This window comes from Microcebus murinus, chromosome 20, assembly GCF_040939455.1.
Source record: "Microcebus murinus isolate Inina chromosome 20, M.murinus_Inina_mat1.0, whole genome shotgun sequence".
Taxonomy (NCBI): Eukaryota; Metazoa; Chordata; class Mammalia; order Primates; family Cheirogaleidae; genus Microcebus; species Microcebus murinus.
In genome coordinates this window covers 35,784,278-35,802,099 of record NC_134123.1, presented here as the reverse complement: position 1 = coordinate 35,802,099, position 17,822 = coordinate 35,784,278, and the positions used below count along the sequence as shown (strand labels likewise).

The 17,822-nt window shown below is 54.0% G+C and overlaps 2 protein-coding genes across 2 annotated transcripts; one reads left to right on the top strand and one right to left on the bottom strand.

The window, feature by feature from the left end:
- Positions 1-2,206: 2,206 nt before the first annotated feature.
- On the bottom strand, positions 2,207-8,519 carry SPATA33 (spermatogenesis associated 33). The gene is made up of 3 exons (XM_012737251.3): positions 8,296-8,519; positions 7,894-8,067; positions 2,207-2,657 (listed from the first exon to the last, which is right to left on the bottom strand). Exons 1-3 carry the CDS (start codon positions 8,330-8,332, stop codon positions 2,446-2,448), a joined length of 423 nt encoding a protein of 140 aa, XP_012592705.2. The 5' UTR covers positions 8,333-8,519; the 3' UTR covers positions 2,207-2,445.
- CHMP1A (charged multivesicular body protein 1A) lies at positions 8,509-17,237 on the top strand. Its single transcript, XM_012737250.3, has 7 exons — positions 8,509-8,657; positions 10,826-10,845; positions 12,108-12,185; positions 13,276-13,422; positions 13,954-14,082; positions 14,543-14,730; positions 15,200-17,237. Exons 1-7 carry the CDS (start codon positions 8,651-8,653, stop codon positions 15,219-15,221), a joined length of 591 nt encoding a protein of 196 aa, XP_012592704.1. The 5' UTR covers positions 8,509-8,650; the 3' UTR covers positions 15,222-17,237.
- The last annotated feature ends 585 nt before the right edge of the window (positions 17,238-17,822 follow it).

The window sequence follows — 17,822 nt, the reverse complement described above, 5'->3', positions numbered from 1 at the left end:
GATCCCGCATTCACCGCGGTTCGGGCCTTTTTTGAGCGTTAAGCCCGGGTACCTGCCCGCAGGACAGGCGGAGGACAAGGCCGGAGGGGGAGGCTACTGCGACCACCCAAGCGAGGGGTCCTCCAGGTGAGGGGCCGGGTCTGTGCGCCAGATACGGACGGGTGAGAGCTGCCTTTTGCCGAATCCAAATTTTACAGAATAAAGGGATTTGTCTGGATGCAGTGGAGGGCTGCACGTGGCCTTGAGGCTGCAGGTTCCTCACCCTGTTATTTTATTGACTGATTGACAGAGCTTGCTCTGTTGCCTGTGCTAGAGCACAGTGGCGTGATCATAGCTCATTGCAACCTCAACTGCTGGGCACAAGCAATACTCCTGCCTCAGCCTCTTGAGTAGCTAGCACTACCAGGCCCAGCTATTTTTTTTTTTTTTAGATATAGAGTTTTGCTATATTGGCCAGGCTGGTCTTGAACTCCTGACCTCAAGTAGTCCTCCCAGCTGGGCCTCCCAAAGTGCTGGGATTACAGTAGTGAGCCATTCAGGAGATACTTAAATTACAAATGTCAATTCCAGCAAATCAGTAACAATGGCAGTGCTTTAAACTCTTCCAAGAGCCAGCTGTAAGTGAGAGCTGTGCTTCCAGTGGTGCTGGGGAGCAGGAGCCAATCCCTGGAAGCAGCCTCCGTGGTAGTCGTGTGGTGCCTGAGTGCCTAACGCCAGCCTCACCCCCATCTCCACCCAGGGACCGGAGCCTTGAGCAGGAAGGGAGACACTGTCATTCACAAGGAAGTACGGGGTTGCATTTCCTGTTCTCCTGCCACTCTCACATTTGTCTTTGCAGGTTGGGGAGAGCTGCTTGGCTCTGGAGCCATCTAGGAGGACAGAGAGGGAAATGCACTGGCCACTGCTGGAGAGCAACTGAGGCGGCACAGGAGGCCCTGAGGGATGGCACTCAGCTGTTCTGTGTGGCGTGTGATGCCATGTAGAACACCACTTACCTCTGATCCCTCGTGGAGGTTTTCTTGCAAGGGTTGGAAGGCTGAGCTCTAGGTACCCAGGAGCATAGGCCCCTCTGGGCTCCAGAAACGTAGGTTAATGCAAACCAGGACTTCGGTAGCAAGTCTTCAACATTTTAAAAAAATTAGCCAGGTATAATGGATCATGTCTGTAATCCCAGCTACTTGGGAGGCTGAGGAAGGAAGATTGCTTAAGGCCAGGCTTTCAAGACCAGCCTGGGCAACATAGCAAGACCCTGTCTCAAAAGAAAAAAAGGAGAAAAAAACATTTAAAAATTAGGTATCTTCTGGCAGATTGGTTTCCCTCCCCCAGAGAACTTTAAAATACATTTATGCGAAACAGTCTTTAAAAAAATGTCGTGTCGTCATGCTATACTTTTTGATTTTGGAATTCATTTTTCAGTCATTATTTAGGTTGCATATGTACATATGTAGCACTATATATACGTATGTATGTGCTAGATTGGGCTGTGTGTATACACGCATGTGCATATGTACTAGAGAGGCCTGCATTAGAAACTGTGTATGTGTGTGACAGCAGCAGCCCTCTCACCCTGGCAACTAAGGATATGTCCATGATTCTGGTGGACGTGCTACTATCCCCTGGTTCTGTTAGTCCACCTGGGCCAGCATATCTTGGAGACCATGTATAAAGCCTGCCAACCAGTCTAGAAAATAACAAAGCTAGCACATTGTCACTAAATACGTGAGACCAGACAGGGCACGGCATTCAAGGCAACACTGGAAGACAGGCAAGCCTGACCTGAAGGTAGAGTCAGCTGAGAAGCTGTGTTGGCAGCATTGTGCTTCGGTCCCTTGAATGGCCCTACCTGTCAAGAGTCCTCATCCACGGGCCAGAAAGACATGGCAGTGCTGACAAGGCCACTTGCAAAGCCTCGGTGCCCCATATCCCCAGGACACAAAGCATGTTCTTCTTCTGGGCCTTTCAGTACACTGGGTCAGACTGCAGTCAAGCTAGGAGCCCTTGGGCCTGTTAGGTAACTTTGCACCTCTCTGTTTTGAGAACATTACACCTTAAAGTTTAGCCCTCAAAAATCTGACTTTCTCCCCATCTCATAACTTCCAAGTACTTGCAGCCTATTCTTTCAATGGAAAGGATTTTAACTGTCCATTGTGAATCGGAGCACGAGGTGCCACCTGCTGTCCATCCATCATCCTGCTCAGCTAGCCACTTGCAACAGGAAAATACTAGTTTATTCATTTATTACCACAAAGTTCACTCCCTGAGCCAGTCACTCGTGCCTGCACCAAGCTGCCAGCAGCTCTGGGGAAGGTAACACCAAGGTGGTTCGGGGGCAAGCCTCGTGGACGGAAGAAGGGTACATGCAGCTTCCTGAAGGTGGGCTGGCCCTTCTGCCACTGCTGCGAGACTGGTATCACAGTGAGTAATGACAGCGGCTGGGGCACTTGTTTATTGTTTGGTGCGTGCATTGTAGGCGTCTACTGTGCTGGGGTTCCGGTGCCGGTGGTAGAGGCCCCAGGTGGTGTGCTCCCGGATGGTCCTCTGCTCTTCACTCCCGCTGGAGCCGAAGCTGCTCAGAGTCTCGTTCGAGGCTCGAGTGATGATGATCTGTGGAATGACACTTTTCTTCCTGGTAGACTTCTGCTTCGCGTCAGGTTTCTCTAGAAGAAAGAAACATCCAGACACTCAGTAGGCACATGGAACGCTGCTTTCACATTGCGGATAATGCCTGTCAGAGTAAAGGAATTGCATTCATGGTTAGCAGGAAAATAAATGGGCTAGGCCAAAAGGGATCAAAAACTGTCCAGGAACATGTCAGAGCTTCAGTGGATCTGTAACTCAGCCACGAGGGTTGGGAATACTAAACGCCCTCCTTCAAGGAAGGAAACAAAAGGGCTTCCACAATCCCCGGCGGAAAGGCTGCACCGCAGGATGGGTTGGGTTCACGGTGACAGAAACAGGAGGGAGAGGGGTCACACGTCCAGGCAGGGGCTGCGTCAGAGATTAAGGCTCATAAATGGGCCGGGCATGGTGGCTCACGCCTGTAATCCTAGCACTCTGGGAGGCCGAAGCGGGCGGATTGCTCGAGGTCAGGAGTTCAAAACCAGCCTGAGCAAGAGCGAGACCCCATCTCTACTATAAATAGAAAGAAATTAATTGGCCAACTAATATATATACAAAAAATTAGCCGGGCGCAGTGGCGCCGGCCTGTAGTCCCAGCTCCTCGGGAGGCTGAGGCAGCAGGATTGCTTGAGCCCAGGAATTTGAGGTTGCTGTGAGCTAGGCTGATGCCATGGCACTCGCTCAAGCCTGGGCAACAAAGGGAGACTCTGTCTCAAAAAAAAAAAAAAAAGATTACAGGCATGAGCCACTTCACCTGGCCAGAAATCAGATTAATATTTACATCTTCATTGTTTTTCTGTTTACTTTTTTTTTTTTTTTTGAGACAGAGTCTCGCTTTGTTGCCCAGGCTTGAGCGAGTGCCATGGCATCAGCCTAGCTCACAGCAACCTCAAACTCCTGGGCTCAAGCGATCTTCCTGCTTCAGCCTCCAGAGTAGCTGGGACTACAGGCATGCGCCACCATGCCTGGCTAATTTTTTCTATATATATTAGTTGGCCAATTAATTTCTTTCTATTTATAGTGGAGACGGGGTCTCGCTCTTGCTCAGGCTGGTTTCGAACTCCTGACCTTGAACAACCCACCTGCCTTGGCCTCTCAGTGCTAGGATTGCAGGCGTGAGCTACCACACCCGGCCTTGGGACTTATTCTTATCCCTATTCCTTTTTCTTTTTTTAATATTTAGTTAACCTAAAGTGAAATTCTATACACATGTAACCTTATTTGGTTGTTGGGTATTATATGCAGCACATTGTGCTAAAAATATGAAACAGTTAAGACTTTCAGCCAGTACTGAAAATAAACATGTAGAAACTAAGCAACAAGTTAAAATGCAGTAATGCACAACTCAGTGATGTTAAGTTTTCCACATGGAGCAACAATGTAGATTATCTGAATAATTTAAGGAGTTGCAATTGGGCCCTCTTCATAATTCTCAGCAATCTACCCAGGAAAATAAATTCTGGTCAAAGCTGAACAATTTCATTCCAGTCTCAAAGTGATTATATTGATAGACAAGGAAGCAGGAAAGGAGGGGAGAGAGGACAGAGGGAAAGAGGTCAGAGGGAGGAGGAGGAAAGAAGGAAGGGAGAGGGAGGAGGGAGAGATGCAATTCTCTTGTCCCTATTTCATATTTCATCTATTCTTATACTGGAACTATATTTTGATTATTATTAAAACTTTTGATACATTGAACAATTTTTATTTTTAAAATAACTATAAGTTCACAGAAAGTTGCACAAGTACTGCAGAGAGGTCCCATGCACCCTCCACCAGTTTTCCCGATGGTAACATAGCCATAGAACAGTATCTGCACAAGGACTCACATTGGTACACGCGTGTGTACGGATCTATGCCACTTAATCACATGTAACCACCACCACCATAGTGACAGCCATTTCCCTCCTGCTGTCCCTTTATCGACATACCTGGTCTCTGAACACACCCATCCCAAACCCCACCAGCCTGTTCTCTGTCTCTGTGGTTTTGTCACTTGGAGAATGTCACACAAATGGAATCAAAAGCATGGGGCCTTGTGAGAGACTGGCTTTTGCCACTCAGCTTGATATTTTTTAACAGCTGATGGAAATGTTCCTTATGTTTCTCTTCTTTTTCAAAATTTTCTTGCAATTAAGTATACTCTAACTTCATAAAAAACATGATGAAAATATTCAAACACACATGGATATACAATAGTATCAGTGCCTGTATGTGTATCACCAAGCTTCAATCAATATTCTGCCCCCTTGTCTTGCCTATCTTCCTCTTTTTTTTTCTGAATATTTTCAAGCAAATGTCAGACATATAATTTCACCCATAAATGTTGCAGTGTATCTCCATATCAGTTAAGGATTTTATTTTAGCATAACTATAATAGCTTTGCTATATCTAAGAAAATTAACACTGACTCATCCAGTGCCCAAACTATATTCAGCTCAAGATCTCATGTTTCTTTATAACAATCCTCTTTTTTCTTTTCTTTCTTTTTTTTTTGGACATAGGCTCTTACTTTGTTGCCTGGGTATGAGGGCCAAGGGCACTGGTGTGATCACAGCTCACTGCAACCTCAAACTCCTGGTCTCAAGAGATCCTCCTGCCTCTGTCTCTGTAGTAGCTGGGACTGCAGGTGTGTACCACCACACTGGCTAATTTTTCTATTTTTTGTAGAGACTGGGTCTCACTACTTTGCTCAGGCTGGTCTTGAACTCCTGGGCTCAAGTGATCCTCCTGCCTCAACTTCTCAAAGTGCTGGGATTACAGGCCTGAGCCACTGCACCTAGCCTCAGTTATCACTTCTTATTTCCCAGGCAATTGCAGTCAGATATCATCTGGAGCCTGAGTCATTTATTGGATGTCCATGGTGGCACAATCGGGGTTGGTCACTGCTGCCGCTGCTGTGTGCTACGTGCTGTCCACGCTGGAAGGGCCTGGGATCATCCGATGGCTTGTTCACTCAAGTCTGGCACCTGGGCTGGAAGGGCTTGGGCATCAGTTTTGCTAACTGCAGTGGCTCTGAGTGGCCTCCCCAGGTTCAGAGTTGGGCAGCCCCTGATGCAGTTTCAGTCACCCCAGAAAGGCACTTTGTGCTCAGTTGTGGCCAGATGCCATTCCCACTCTTAGCCCCAGGCAACCACTCATCTGCTTCTGTGCATAAACTTGCCTTTCTGGACGTTTAGTGCAAGGGAACCATTGTCTGTGGTCTTTACATCTGTTTTCCTTCAGTAGTCCCATGCTTTGGGGGCTTCCTTCACAGCGCAGTGTGTGTCAGCAACTTGTTCCTTGTCATTGCTGAGGATGTTCCGTCACATGGAGAAAGTCCACCCCTGGTCGTTCTTGAAGCTCCACCATCCCTTTTGCTCTCTGACCTGCTGTGTTTTCCCTTCACCTCCATCTTCCCACCCCATGAATGAAGATGGCATAGCAGACACTGCTGGGGCCTGTCCAGCAGGCAGTTCCCCTGCGGCAGAGGCCCTGCCCCTCCACTGCTTCACGGCCTCTTCCAGCCCCTGGTCAATTTCCCAGGTTGAGCCCACCCTACAGAGGATAGGCAGGCAAAGGAAACTGGGAAAGGTTGCATTGCCAACATAAAGCAAGGAGAAATGCAAGTCCTGTCTGCATATGCTACCTGGAGCTGTACCGCTATCTGGGGGCCATGGGGTTATACGTCCCTGACGCTGAGGGTGGCAAAGCAGAAACATGCCAAGGCCTGATGTCACAGCCGTGCTGCTCAGCAGACCACCCTGAAGCCCTGCCTCTGGCTCTTCGTTTATGAGATGTTAAATCCCACAGTGTGAAGGCTACGTTTAGTTGGCTTTTCTCTAACTTTGAGCTAAAAGCATCTTGACAGGTAGCGTTTTCCAAACCTCTCCCCTAAGACTAGGACCCTTCCAGCAGCCTTCTACTTGTGAGGAGTTCCCAAGTTGGGATTTCAAGTACAGATCTTTCTCCCAAGACCAACACCCAAATTTCAAATATGTCCCATGGCCGGGCATGGCGGCTCATGCCTATAGTCCTAGCACTCTGGAAGACCAAAGTGGGAGAATTGCTTGAGGTCTGGAGTCCAAGACCAGCCTCAAGCGAAAGCAAGACGCCGTCTCTACTAAAAGTAGAAAAATTAGCCGGGTGTGGTGGTACGCACCGGTGGTCCCAGCACTGAGGCAGGAGGATCACTTGAGCCCGGGAGTTGGAGGTTGCTGTGAGCTATGATGACACCACTGCACTCCAGCCAGGGCCACAGTGCAAGAGTCCTCTGTCCTAGCCATGTCACTCCTCCTCCCTCTGAAGGCTCATTCTCATCACTACTGAAATCCCTCCTGGCTCACCACCCCCTCCATCTCATCAGACAGTGGGTTCTGCTGGGTCCACCTCCTGGATCCTTCTAGAATTCCTATTGCCACTGCTCACTGATTCCCACGGATCACAGCAATGGGATGTGCTAGGTCTCCTCCCTCGGGCTCCTGGCTTCTCCTGCCAGCCTCTATTCTGTGACTAGAAAGACATTTCCAAGGCACAGACCTCATCAACCTTCCTTGTTTTATCTTTACATTTTTAATTTCTATTAGAGATGGGATTTTGTTATGCTGCCCAGGCTGGCCTCAGACTCCTGGGCTGAAGTGATCCTTCTGCCTAAGCCTCCTGAGCTGGGAGTACAGGTGTGCACCTCCTTGTTGTAAATATTTAACAGTTCCATCTCCACAACCCACATGATAAAAACTGATGAGAGACTTTGTCTTCTGGCTTTTACCTGCTTTTGTGGCTTCATCTTGCCCACACACCAAAAAGTCTGGTCACACTAGGCTGTTAGGAAGTTAGTCAGTTTGCCAAACTGTTTAACTCCTTTGTCCCACCCTGTCCTACCCGCTTCTCAGTCACCCTCCTCACTGTGCCAGGCAGAGTGGTCCACAGCTCCACTCCAGCCCCAGGCAGCCTCCTGAGGTTCTATTCCAGTCTGTGGGATGTTGAAGGAATCACAGTGGTACCAAGATACCCAGCCCTCCCGGATACCTTGGCTGAGAAAGGTAGCTGTACTCCACCACATCCCCCTGGACTGTGTGTGTTATGCATTCATCACGTGGAAACTTGCCTAAACTTTTACTGAACCTGTATTTTCCACAAGAATTCTAGGTGGTTACCTCCCACGCAAAGGTCCTCAAACAAACCCCTTTCATCACTGGGGCATGTGCCTGCTCTCAGGAGTAGGCTCCTGCCTCCCCCATCCCCAGACTCCGTGGAGGTGCAGACTCGGATTCTGTCCTCCCCGCCCCCGGAGTCTCCTACCTTTGCTCGAAGCTGAAGGCTGCTGCTGGTGCTTGGCTGTGTCTGCCCCCGAACGGAGGTCTGCAGGTTTCTCACCCTCCCTTTCTGCCTGCTTGGCTTCCTGGGGATGCTTCTCCGCCAACTTTTCCTTAGGTCTTGGAGATGAACTAGTGACTTCCTTCTTTTCCTCCTCACCTGAAATACACGGGGTAACCAGGCCTGTAACTTACTGAGTCTCCAGGGCACCGGGTCCTACAGTTCTTGGGTTGCCTGCTTTGGTCCAGAGTAAAATAAGATAGCTTGGAGACACTCCATCTCCCGGCCACTTTGGGTGGACTTAAGATTCTTAAGTCACTGTCATCAGGCAGGACTTGGAGCAGCAGGAACGACGCGCGGGGCACGGGGCAGGTGGGCCCGCGTTACCTTTCCTGGGTGTGTGTCTGCTTTTGGAAATCCCCATAGGTGAGCCCACCGCCCCCGCCGGCGCAGGCCGGGCTCCCTGCACCTCCGCGAGTGACTCACAAACGGGGCCGTCGCCGGCGGCCGCGGGTCGCCATGGCAACGCCGCCCTCCGCGCCGGCCTCTCCGCGGCGTCCCCGCCCCGCAGGGCCAGCCGCCGTACTCTCGCGAGAGCGGGCCACGCGACCGGAAGTGGGCGGGGACCCCGGAAGGCCCAGTCGTCGGGCGGAGCTGGTCCGTTCGGTCGCCGCCGGGATCTGTCGTCGGCCGAGTTTGCGTCCCCTCTGCCTCTTCCAGAGGCGCTGCCGCCGGCCCGGCCATGGACGGTAAGAGGCCGCCGCCGCCCTCTGGGAGCGCGCGGGGCCGCCGTGCCCACCGGCGCGGGTTCCGCCCACCGGGCCGAGGGCGGGGCTCCGGCGGAGCTCCCGGGCCTGGACCCTCGATCGTGACCTCGGAGCCGGGACCCCTTCTCCGGGTACCTCGACCCCTGACCCAGGACCTCTTAACGCGGGCCTCGACCCCAGGTCTCCCCCGCTCCCAGCCCTCCTCGGGGTCTTGCCGCCTTTACCCGGGAGATCCAGTCCCGGGGACGGACTGCGATGCCTGCTGCTGCCTTTGGGCCCCGGAGTGTCGGGTCAGAGGGCACCAGGAAAGGTGGCACTTGCTATCCCTACCCCCAGAACAGCAAGCACCAGGGGAAATAGGAAGAGCTCGGAGGAAAAGTGCTCACTGAGCCCCAGGCAGGTTGCAAGCGGCCTAACTCGCCCTAGCTCTTGGAAGATACAGACTGTACTGGGTGGGGAGACAGGTTGGGAGGGAGACTGGCAGACCAACGCCCCAACAGGTGACTCCCTAGCCCTGACCTCTCCCCTTCAAGGCCGCTCTGTGCTCAGGGTCACCAAAGCACAGGAACAGTCTACTAAATGAAGGTGCCTGTGTTTGCGGAAATGATTATGGACTGACGTGAGAGGCTGGTAAAAATACGTTTTGAAGTGTAAAAAGCTATAGCACAACCACCACGTCGTTGTCATGGAGGAAATGTGTAGAGGTTTTTCTGCAGATTGCTTCAGAGAGAACATGAAAGATAGCACCTAATTCCTTCCCTACCCTAAAAAGTTGGCTTTTGCTCCATGGCTCCCTCAGCATTTTTGAGGGAACTTTTCTTAAGCCGATATCAGTTTTCTCCAGGGTTAATTTTTACCTTAACGAGCTTTCTGTTATCCAGAGTCTAGTTCTACCACACACATCTAGGTGGGAGAGGTGAGGCTTCCGGGGAGGGTGATTTGGCCAGTATCACACAAGTCGGATGGGCTGGGCCTCACTAGGCCAGCACTGTTTTGCCTAAACCCTCTGTCTGGTTAGCTGTTTTCCAAAGTCACAGATGACTTTGGCCTTGGCCAGCACCTGTGCTGATAGACGGTAGGTTGACAGATGCACGGAGCACATTTGAAACTGGGTAGGTGTCAGCTAGGAACCTCAGTTTGCATTTGTGAACACTCAGGACCCTCATTCAGTTACAGGTTTCATTTCCTCGTTTTGGGTTAGTGTGGTAACCCCTTTTAGGAATCGGGTGTCACTGTCACTCTCCAAATTTAGAAATTGAATAAATTGACATCAGCCCAAAGTACCTACCTGGCTCTGCAGTTTTGGCGAGTGAGTAGCAAATGTGGATATCAGGAGATTCGCTCACTAAATGCACATCAGTCTCCTCAGTTGCTGAGTGTGGGCAGGGAAGGTCCCTGAGCCCGATTTGACAGCTCTGAAATGGCTGCTTCTGTGGAATCTGCTCTTTGATGGCATAAGAGTTATCACCTTGCTGTTTATATCCATTTACCTTTGAGCAGAAAGAGTACATAAAAAAGAGACTGCGGGCCGGGCGTGGTGGCTCATGCCTGTAATCCTAGCATTCTGGGAGGCCGAGGCGGGAAGATCCCTTGAGGTGAGAAGTTCAAGACCAGCTTCAGCAAGAGTGAGACCTTGTCTCTACTAAAAACAGAAAAATTATCCAGGAGTGCTAGTGCACACCTGTAGTCCCAGCTACTCGGGAGGCTGAGGCAGGAGGATCACTGGAGCCCAGGAGTTTCAGGTTGATGCAAGCTGTGATGATATCACAGCACTCTAGCCTGGGCAACAGAGTGAGCCAAAAATATCTCTTGAGTTGTCACCACAGCCAAGTGCTGCATCCATCACTTCATCTGTTCTCACAGTAACCCTTTGAGCTTGGCTGCTGCCATCCTCATGTTCCCAACAGGGAGGCAGGTTTTGGGAGGGTCTGCGTGTGCCGGAGCCCGTGGCTAGCAGAGACCAGAGCTGGCACGCTGGTCTGTCTTCTGATCCACTGTCAGAGGCCTCCCTGAAGGCGCCAGGCAAACACGATTACTGTCTGCGTTCTGTTCCTACTGTCTAGGAGGATCTTAGTAAGCCCACCTCCTTATTAGAAGTGTTACTTATCTCGTCTCTTAAAATCCTCAAACCATTTCCTCTTCCTTTGCAGATACCCTGTTCCAGTTGAAGGTATGTACTAAACAACCGTTCAGCCCAACCTTGCCCTGGTAGTTAGCGAATGAGGAGAGATAGTGTAAGTCACTCAGAGCCCCAGAAACAAAGTCAGGGGACAGATTATAACAGAGGAGTGATTGCCACACAGTGCTCAGCCTGCTGACCAAAGAGGGGATTATTGAGTTGGCTTGATGGCATATTAATTCCTTATCTCAGGCACTGAGGCTCATTCATGAAAGACTGACTGTATTATCTTTCAGAAACACAACTTGGGTGTTATGTGCATGCCTTGATGTTCCGCTAGGCGTTTAAAACCCAAATGTGGCCTCACATCCTTTAAGAATCCATTTGAAGAAGAGCTTTCTAGACAGCAGAGTATTCCTCTTATCTGGAGTGCTCTTTGTACCTTCCAGTAATCCAGGGCGTGTTTCTGAACATTCCCCTTAAGTGCTGTCTTGGTTGATCGTCTGTATTAGCTTTGTCTTGTTTTGTCACTAGTTCTGAGATACTGAGCAGAAGTGATGTGCACAAGCTACTGAATGTAGTTTTAGGATATTCTCATGTCACACTGCGGCTCTGCAAGATGTTTCTGAGGACAGGAGGGACCGATGGGAAGGTGCCTGCAAGGGACAGCATCTGTGGACGGGACCCAGGGCTGAGGCTGTCTCAGGGCATCACAGGAGGTGGCAGCTGGGGCCCTTGTCTCTGGTTCCAGGCTGGGGTTGCCAGAGGTCCTGTGCATACGTGAACACCCTTTCTTTTTGGTGTTGGCAGAGCGGTTAGGCACCCAGAAGCCTCATGTGCTGCCCAGCAACCTGTTGCACGCGCAGTTTGCTGTGAAGATGATACTTGCGGGTGTACTTTTAGTCTCATTCTGTGTTATTCCTTGGGGGTAACCTGGAACAGGTTTTCTTGAGCCTTTTTTCCATCCATAAGCAGGAGCGGAGAGATCAGTGTGAGTTACCTTTTTACCCTTCTGCTCTGGAGGAGGGGCTGGATTAGGATTTTCGAGAAGACAGACATTTTAGAACAGCCCCCTTTTCTCAGACAGAGCTTGAGACAGAGGGGGTACCCCCTTCCTTGAGCCGGTTCCACCTCTCGCAGCTGGGGTGGCAGTGAGCATGTGCACTGCAGGCTTCGCGCCTCCTGCCAAGGGCTGGGCCGGGCTGGTTGGCGAGTATGTAGGAGCCATCTTGGGCCCAGGGTGGGCTCTGGGGAGTGGGGCCTGGGGCGAGGGGCTCTGCACGTCTGACTCAGATGTCCCCCTTTCTACTCAGTTCACAGCGAAGCAGCTGGAGAAACTGGCCAAGAAGGCAGAGAAGGACTCCAAGGCTGAGCAGGCCAAAGTGAAGAAGGTGAGGGCTATGGGGGCAGGGTCTCCATGCTCATGGCTTCTCTGGGTCTATGTTCTGTTGTTTTCTACCTTTATTTTTGTTTTCTGTGTGTTTTTAAGTCTTTGCATGTGTGCATGCAAAAGAAGGTGCTTTATACATCATGATCTAATTCTCACTGTGACTTCTAGCTTTAAAACATTTTCTCACAGGAGACTAGCAAGCTTGAGGGAAGGGAGGTGCCAGGTGTGGTGGGGCCTGGAATGGCTGCAGCTGCTGCCCCCATGTCCCCTCCCAGCTCACCGAGGGTGTCCAGAGCAGACAGATGAGCGTGTTGCCTTTGTTCTTTAGCTGTCCATTCTTTATTCGCTTCTGATGTTGTGAACTTGTTTTTACCATCAGTTGTGCGGGAAGTGGGCTTCCAGCTGCCAGCCACGGTCCTGTTTTGAGCTCTCTCTCCTCTGTGGAGCTGGTGCCTTGGGCATCAGAATCCGGGCAGCAGCCTGGGGGCCCATCCACGGGCTGGAGGCTCACTTGGGGGCTTCCCAGGACGGGGCCGCTGCCTCCTGGAGGCCAGGGCAGGATGAAGAGGGGAATCTGACTGCTTTTGGTGGAGACCGTCAGCCAAATCTTGTACAGTTCTTAACACTTTGCCTAACAGGTGACCTGGGTGCTGGGGTATTGGATTTTGGTAATTCCACCCCAAACTCAGGGCAGACTGGGACCAGAGAGTAGTTCTGTAGACTGTATCTAGCACTTTGTGCCTTTTCCATCGTAGTTGTGCCCCCCCCCCCCACATCCCCAGGACGCTGAGCATCATGTACGTGTGCTGAGCTCCTGGGCAGTGCTAGTGTGATTGGGGCCTGGGACATCGGTGGGAGCAGAGCCCCCTTCCCAGGCTGGTGCCGTTGCTCCATCCCAGACTCAAGTGCTCCCAGGCAGGCTCAGGGCCTGGGCATCTGCATCTGCATGAAGCTCAGGCCCTTCTGATGAGCTCGCCCGGAAAGGGTTGTGCAGGCCCCAGCCGGGGTAGCACATGGTCAGCACCAGTTTCCTGGCTGGGGACACGCAAACCACCGAGTTCTCCCGGCTGTCATTTCCCCCTGAATTTTAGGCCCTTCAGCAGAAAAACGTGGAGTGTGCCCGCGTGTACGCCGAGAATGCCATCCGCAAGAAGAACGAAGGCGTGAACTGGCTCCGCATGGCGTCCCGCGTGGATGCAGTGGCCTCCAAGGTGCAGACGGCCGTGACCATGAAAGGGGTGAGTGCCGGCTCGGTGCCCTGTGGGCTGCAGCAGGGACGGGGTCTGTGGGTCGGATCCGGGGCGGCTCCTGGAGCTGTGAGAAGATGGACCACCTTAGAGCTGTGGCCATGGACATGCTGGCTCGGACACAGGTGAGGCCGGCCCTGGGGCCACACCAGCCTTACCAGAAGGACCACGTGGTGGGCCTCGGGCCTCCAGCGCCACACACGGCGTGGAGCCTGCGTGGCCTCCTGGCTGGGGTGGGGGAAGTCACGTCTGAGGCTTCGGTTCTGTCCTGGGGATTCCTTCCAAACGGGGACCAGAGGAGGAAGCCAGTGCTGAAGACCTGCTGTGTCACCCCCTTGCTCGAGTGGCCCAAGTGCTGGTGCTGCTTGTCTTGTCCATTCAGTTGGCAGCATTTCCCAAGGACCTGCAGTGGCGGCTCAGCCCAGACCTACGTTGTATTGTTGGAGTGAGGGGCCCCAGCTCTCCCATCAGAGAGTTCAGGGGACTCATGCTTCTCCCTCCCCCAACCCTCTCCTGTCCCAGGTGACCAAGAACATGGCACAAGTGACCAAAGCCTTGGATAAAGCCCTTAGCACCATGGACCTGCAGAAGGTCTCTGCGGTGATGGACAGATTTGAGCAGCAGGTGCAGAACCTGGACGTGCACACGTCGGTACGTGGTCTGGGGACACGGGAGGGAACACCAGCAGCACGGCAGGAGGGGTGGCTTGTAGACTGGCCTGCCATCTGCGCGCATGTGTTTGCGCCCAGTGTCACCAAGTATCCTGTGTGCTGGGTCCCCACCAAGACCTCAAGAGGGAGGGGTGGGCAGGGCAGAGGACCTCCTCCAGTGCACCCGCTCTTTCTGGGGAGTCTCAAATGGTAATGAGCATGTGGAGGTATAGAAAAGTGCCCACCTGAAGCAGGTAGACATGGGAGTAGGGCTGGGCACATGGCAAGCAGGTTCCCGGTGGAGGATGAGGAGCTAGAGGAAGTTCTTTGAGAGGACAGGCTGAGAAGGTGGCTGCTGTGGGGGAAGAGTTAGCGAGACACGCAGTCGACCCTCATGAAGCTGTCTGTGGGGCCCTGTGGGCTGGGCCCCACCTGTGCCCAGACATGCCCCTCTCTCCCAGGTGATGGAAGACTCCATGAGCTCAGCCACCACGCTGACCACGCCCCAGGAGCAGGTGGACAGCCTCATCGTGCAGATCGCGGAGGAGAACGGCCTGGAGGTCCTGGACCAGCTCAGCCAGCTGCCCGAGGGCGCCTCCGCTGTGGGCGAGAGCTCCGTGCGCAGCCAGGAGGACCAGCTGTCTCGGAGGTGGGGTTGGCGCCCCCGAAATGCTGTGCCCTGAGCCCCTTGCACCTGTGCTAGGAAGGGAGGCGGAGGAGCGGTGGGTCAGAGGCTGCTCAGGCACAGCTCGAGCTCCGGCCTTGCAGGGAGCAGGGTCTCGATGCGGAACCCCCGCAGCTGTTCCGCCTGTCCCGCTCACCAGGCTGTCAGGAGGGCGGGCCCCGTCCTGTGTCTCCAGGCCTGCCGCACGCCAGCTCTCAGGGAGGGCCTCGGTGTGCGTTAGGTGTGGCGTTTACACACGCAGCCCGTCATAGGGAGACCTTTGCCCGTCCTGGCGTCAGGAATAAGCGTGGAACAGCGCGTGGCTGTTTCCAGGGTCTGTCCCTCGCGTGGTCTCAGGACGACCTTAGAAAGCTGGAGCAGAGGAGGGTGTCCCTGCACCCAGATGGAGCAGGGGCCCCTGCCACTCTCACCTGAGTCCTGCTGTTGGTTCCAGGTTGGCTGCCTTGAGGAATTAGCCGCCCCGCCGTGTGCACCGCCACCTCTGCCTGCGACGCGCTGGAAGGCTCCCGTCCCCCCACTGCGTCCGCCACTGCCTCAGCTCCTCTCACCTGCCAGGCCTGGGCGCCCCCAGAATTGTCCCTTTCTCTCGGAGTGGGCGGTGGTCTGTGTGCTGGCGTCGAGTTTGCACAAACCATGGGTAACTTCTGACTCTGGGCTCACCTCTGCCGTCTGTGGAGTTGATGGGCACTGGCCAGCAGGCGCTGCGCGGACTCCAGCCCCCCACCGTGGGGCCTTCAGACTCCACATGACACAGACACGGCGCTCATCCCAGCCAGCGGGCAGGGCTGCCCTGCTGCCAAGCAGCTCTGGAGTTCCCCCAGTGTGCGGGGTCCCACCCAGTGGACGGACACAGCCCAGGAGGGCTGGTGGCCTGTGACCCTCCTCCATTGTTCCAGGTGGGGTCTCGGCCTCCTGCCAGACTTCGGGACAGCCACCGCCCAGCTCCAGGCCCAGGTGTACCTGCCCTGGTCCTCATCCTAGCCCTGCTCCACCTCCTCAGGTGCCTTGGGCCTCGTGGGCTGCAGTCAGCTCTCCCGGCAGCGCAGGCTCTTCCTGTCGGGGGCCTGACCTTGGGGCCTGTCATCCCTCCGTGGGGGTGCTCCCGTGTGGCCCTCCTGTCCCGACTGCACCCCTCCTGCCTTCCCAGCCTGGAAGCCCGAGTGGCTGGTGGGGGGAGCCTGGGAGAGTCCTTCAGCGGGGCCAGAGCGAGGCCGTGTGGCAGACCTGCCCCTGTGGCCACGGTGGGCTTGCTGGGTCAGCCTCAAGGGGGCTCTGGACACGGGCTACTGTTCTTGTTTTTTCTGTTTCCTGAGGTTTACTTCATTTTCCTGGGTTTTTTGGGTTTTTTTGCCAAAGTAAAGGGAGCAGGCAGCAGGTGGGGAGCTTGGGGCGGCTGCAGCCCTCACCCCAGCGGACTGCAGCCCGTGTCTGAGGCTCTTCTGTACGGAACGTGGAGACCTTTACCTTGATCCACCGCGTGTGGTTCTTTCTTTTCGAGACATGGTGCTGGCGCGTCCTGGCTGCCGGGGTGGGGGTGGAGGGAGGGCTCCTTTGTGTGTGGTCCCCTCTGGGCTTCCCCAAAATCAACCCATGTGCTGGGCTGGCGAGAAGATCCCTGTGTCCCTCGTGGCTGACGGCCGTGGGGGGACCGTGGAGGCGTCCACGTCCCCCAGAGGGTGCGGCGCCCCCCAGGACCACGGCGGGGCTGCCTTGGCCCTGTCTCCTGGGTTCACAGAAGGGGAGTGGGTGTGTTCACCCTTCTCCTGAAATGCTGTTATAATTTATCCCAGAAAATGTTCTTGGGCTTTGCTTTGGTGGCCTTGAGTGGGGCTGGGGAGCAGGGCCTGGAGGCTCAGTCCCAGGTGCTCACGGACAGGGTGGGGTGGTGTGTGGAGTGCAGGGTCTCAGGCCCCACCAGACCAATGGAGTTGGACTCTGCAGTTGTACAATTTACCGTTTTTACTTTGAAGTGATCTTAAGCTTGCAGAAAGCTGGGGAGCGCACAGTTCTGTGTGCCTTCTGCCCAGCTCTGCTCACCGTAGCTTCCTAGTGATCCACGTGAGTCTGCCCAGCCGGGAAACTGCCTGACAGCACGTCACCAGCCAGTCTCCTTCCTGGTGGTTTCTAGTCCCTGGTCACCCCGGTTGGCATGTCCTGGTCTTGTCCCCGATCTGGGACAGGACCTCGCTTTTGTCTTCACTCGACGAACAGTTTGGAAACATGCTGGCCAGTTATTTTGCAGAACGTTCGTCAACTTGGGTTGGTGTGGCGTTTCAGGGGATGAAATCCAGGTTGTAGTTACTGGCAACAAGGCCACAGAAGTGGCCTCCGCCGCTGCACGGGGTGTGTGACGTCACCGTGTCTCGCTGCTGGTGGCTCACTGCACCACCGGGCCCGCACGGCATCTGGCAGGCTTGTCCGCTCTGGCACGGTCCTCCCCCTTTAATTAAAGTGTCTTGTGGAGATTGTCACAGACTGTGCGGACTTGTCCTTTTCCCTGGAACGCCGACGTCTGCCGATGAACCTTCCTGGTGACAGTGACCGTGAGTGACTGGAGCTCTGCCCTGAGGAGTTTCTCATCATTCCTGTCAGTCTGGACCTGTGGGCGTGCGTCGCGTGGGGTACGGGGGCTGCACCGTTCTGTGGCTCCAGCTGTGTCAGCAGTTGGGGCGTCCTCTTGGCTCGCTCGGTTGCGCCCTCACTTGCAGGACTGCAGGGTGACCTGGCCCCGTAGCTCCGGCCCTGGCCATTTCCACATATGGCCCCAATTCTCTTAGTGGGGAGCAGTGTTTGGAAAACGAGGTCTAGGCATGAGTTGTGCTGCAGCACAGTTGCTGCATGCCTCTGCCCCAGGCCTGCACGGCCCCCAGCCAGGAGGCGTCTGCAGCCCCCCTCGGCATGCACCAGAGACCACGGGTTCGCACGGACGCCATAAAGCTCAGTCAGGCACACCCCCCCTTCATTTGTAACTTTTCTGACCGAAAACCTGCCTCTTGCATAGTCACCTTCTCGATTATTTTTTGTGCACAGAGTATTTCCAGAATTGCGAACCGTAC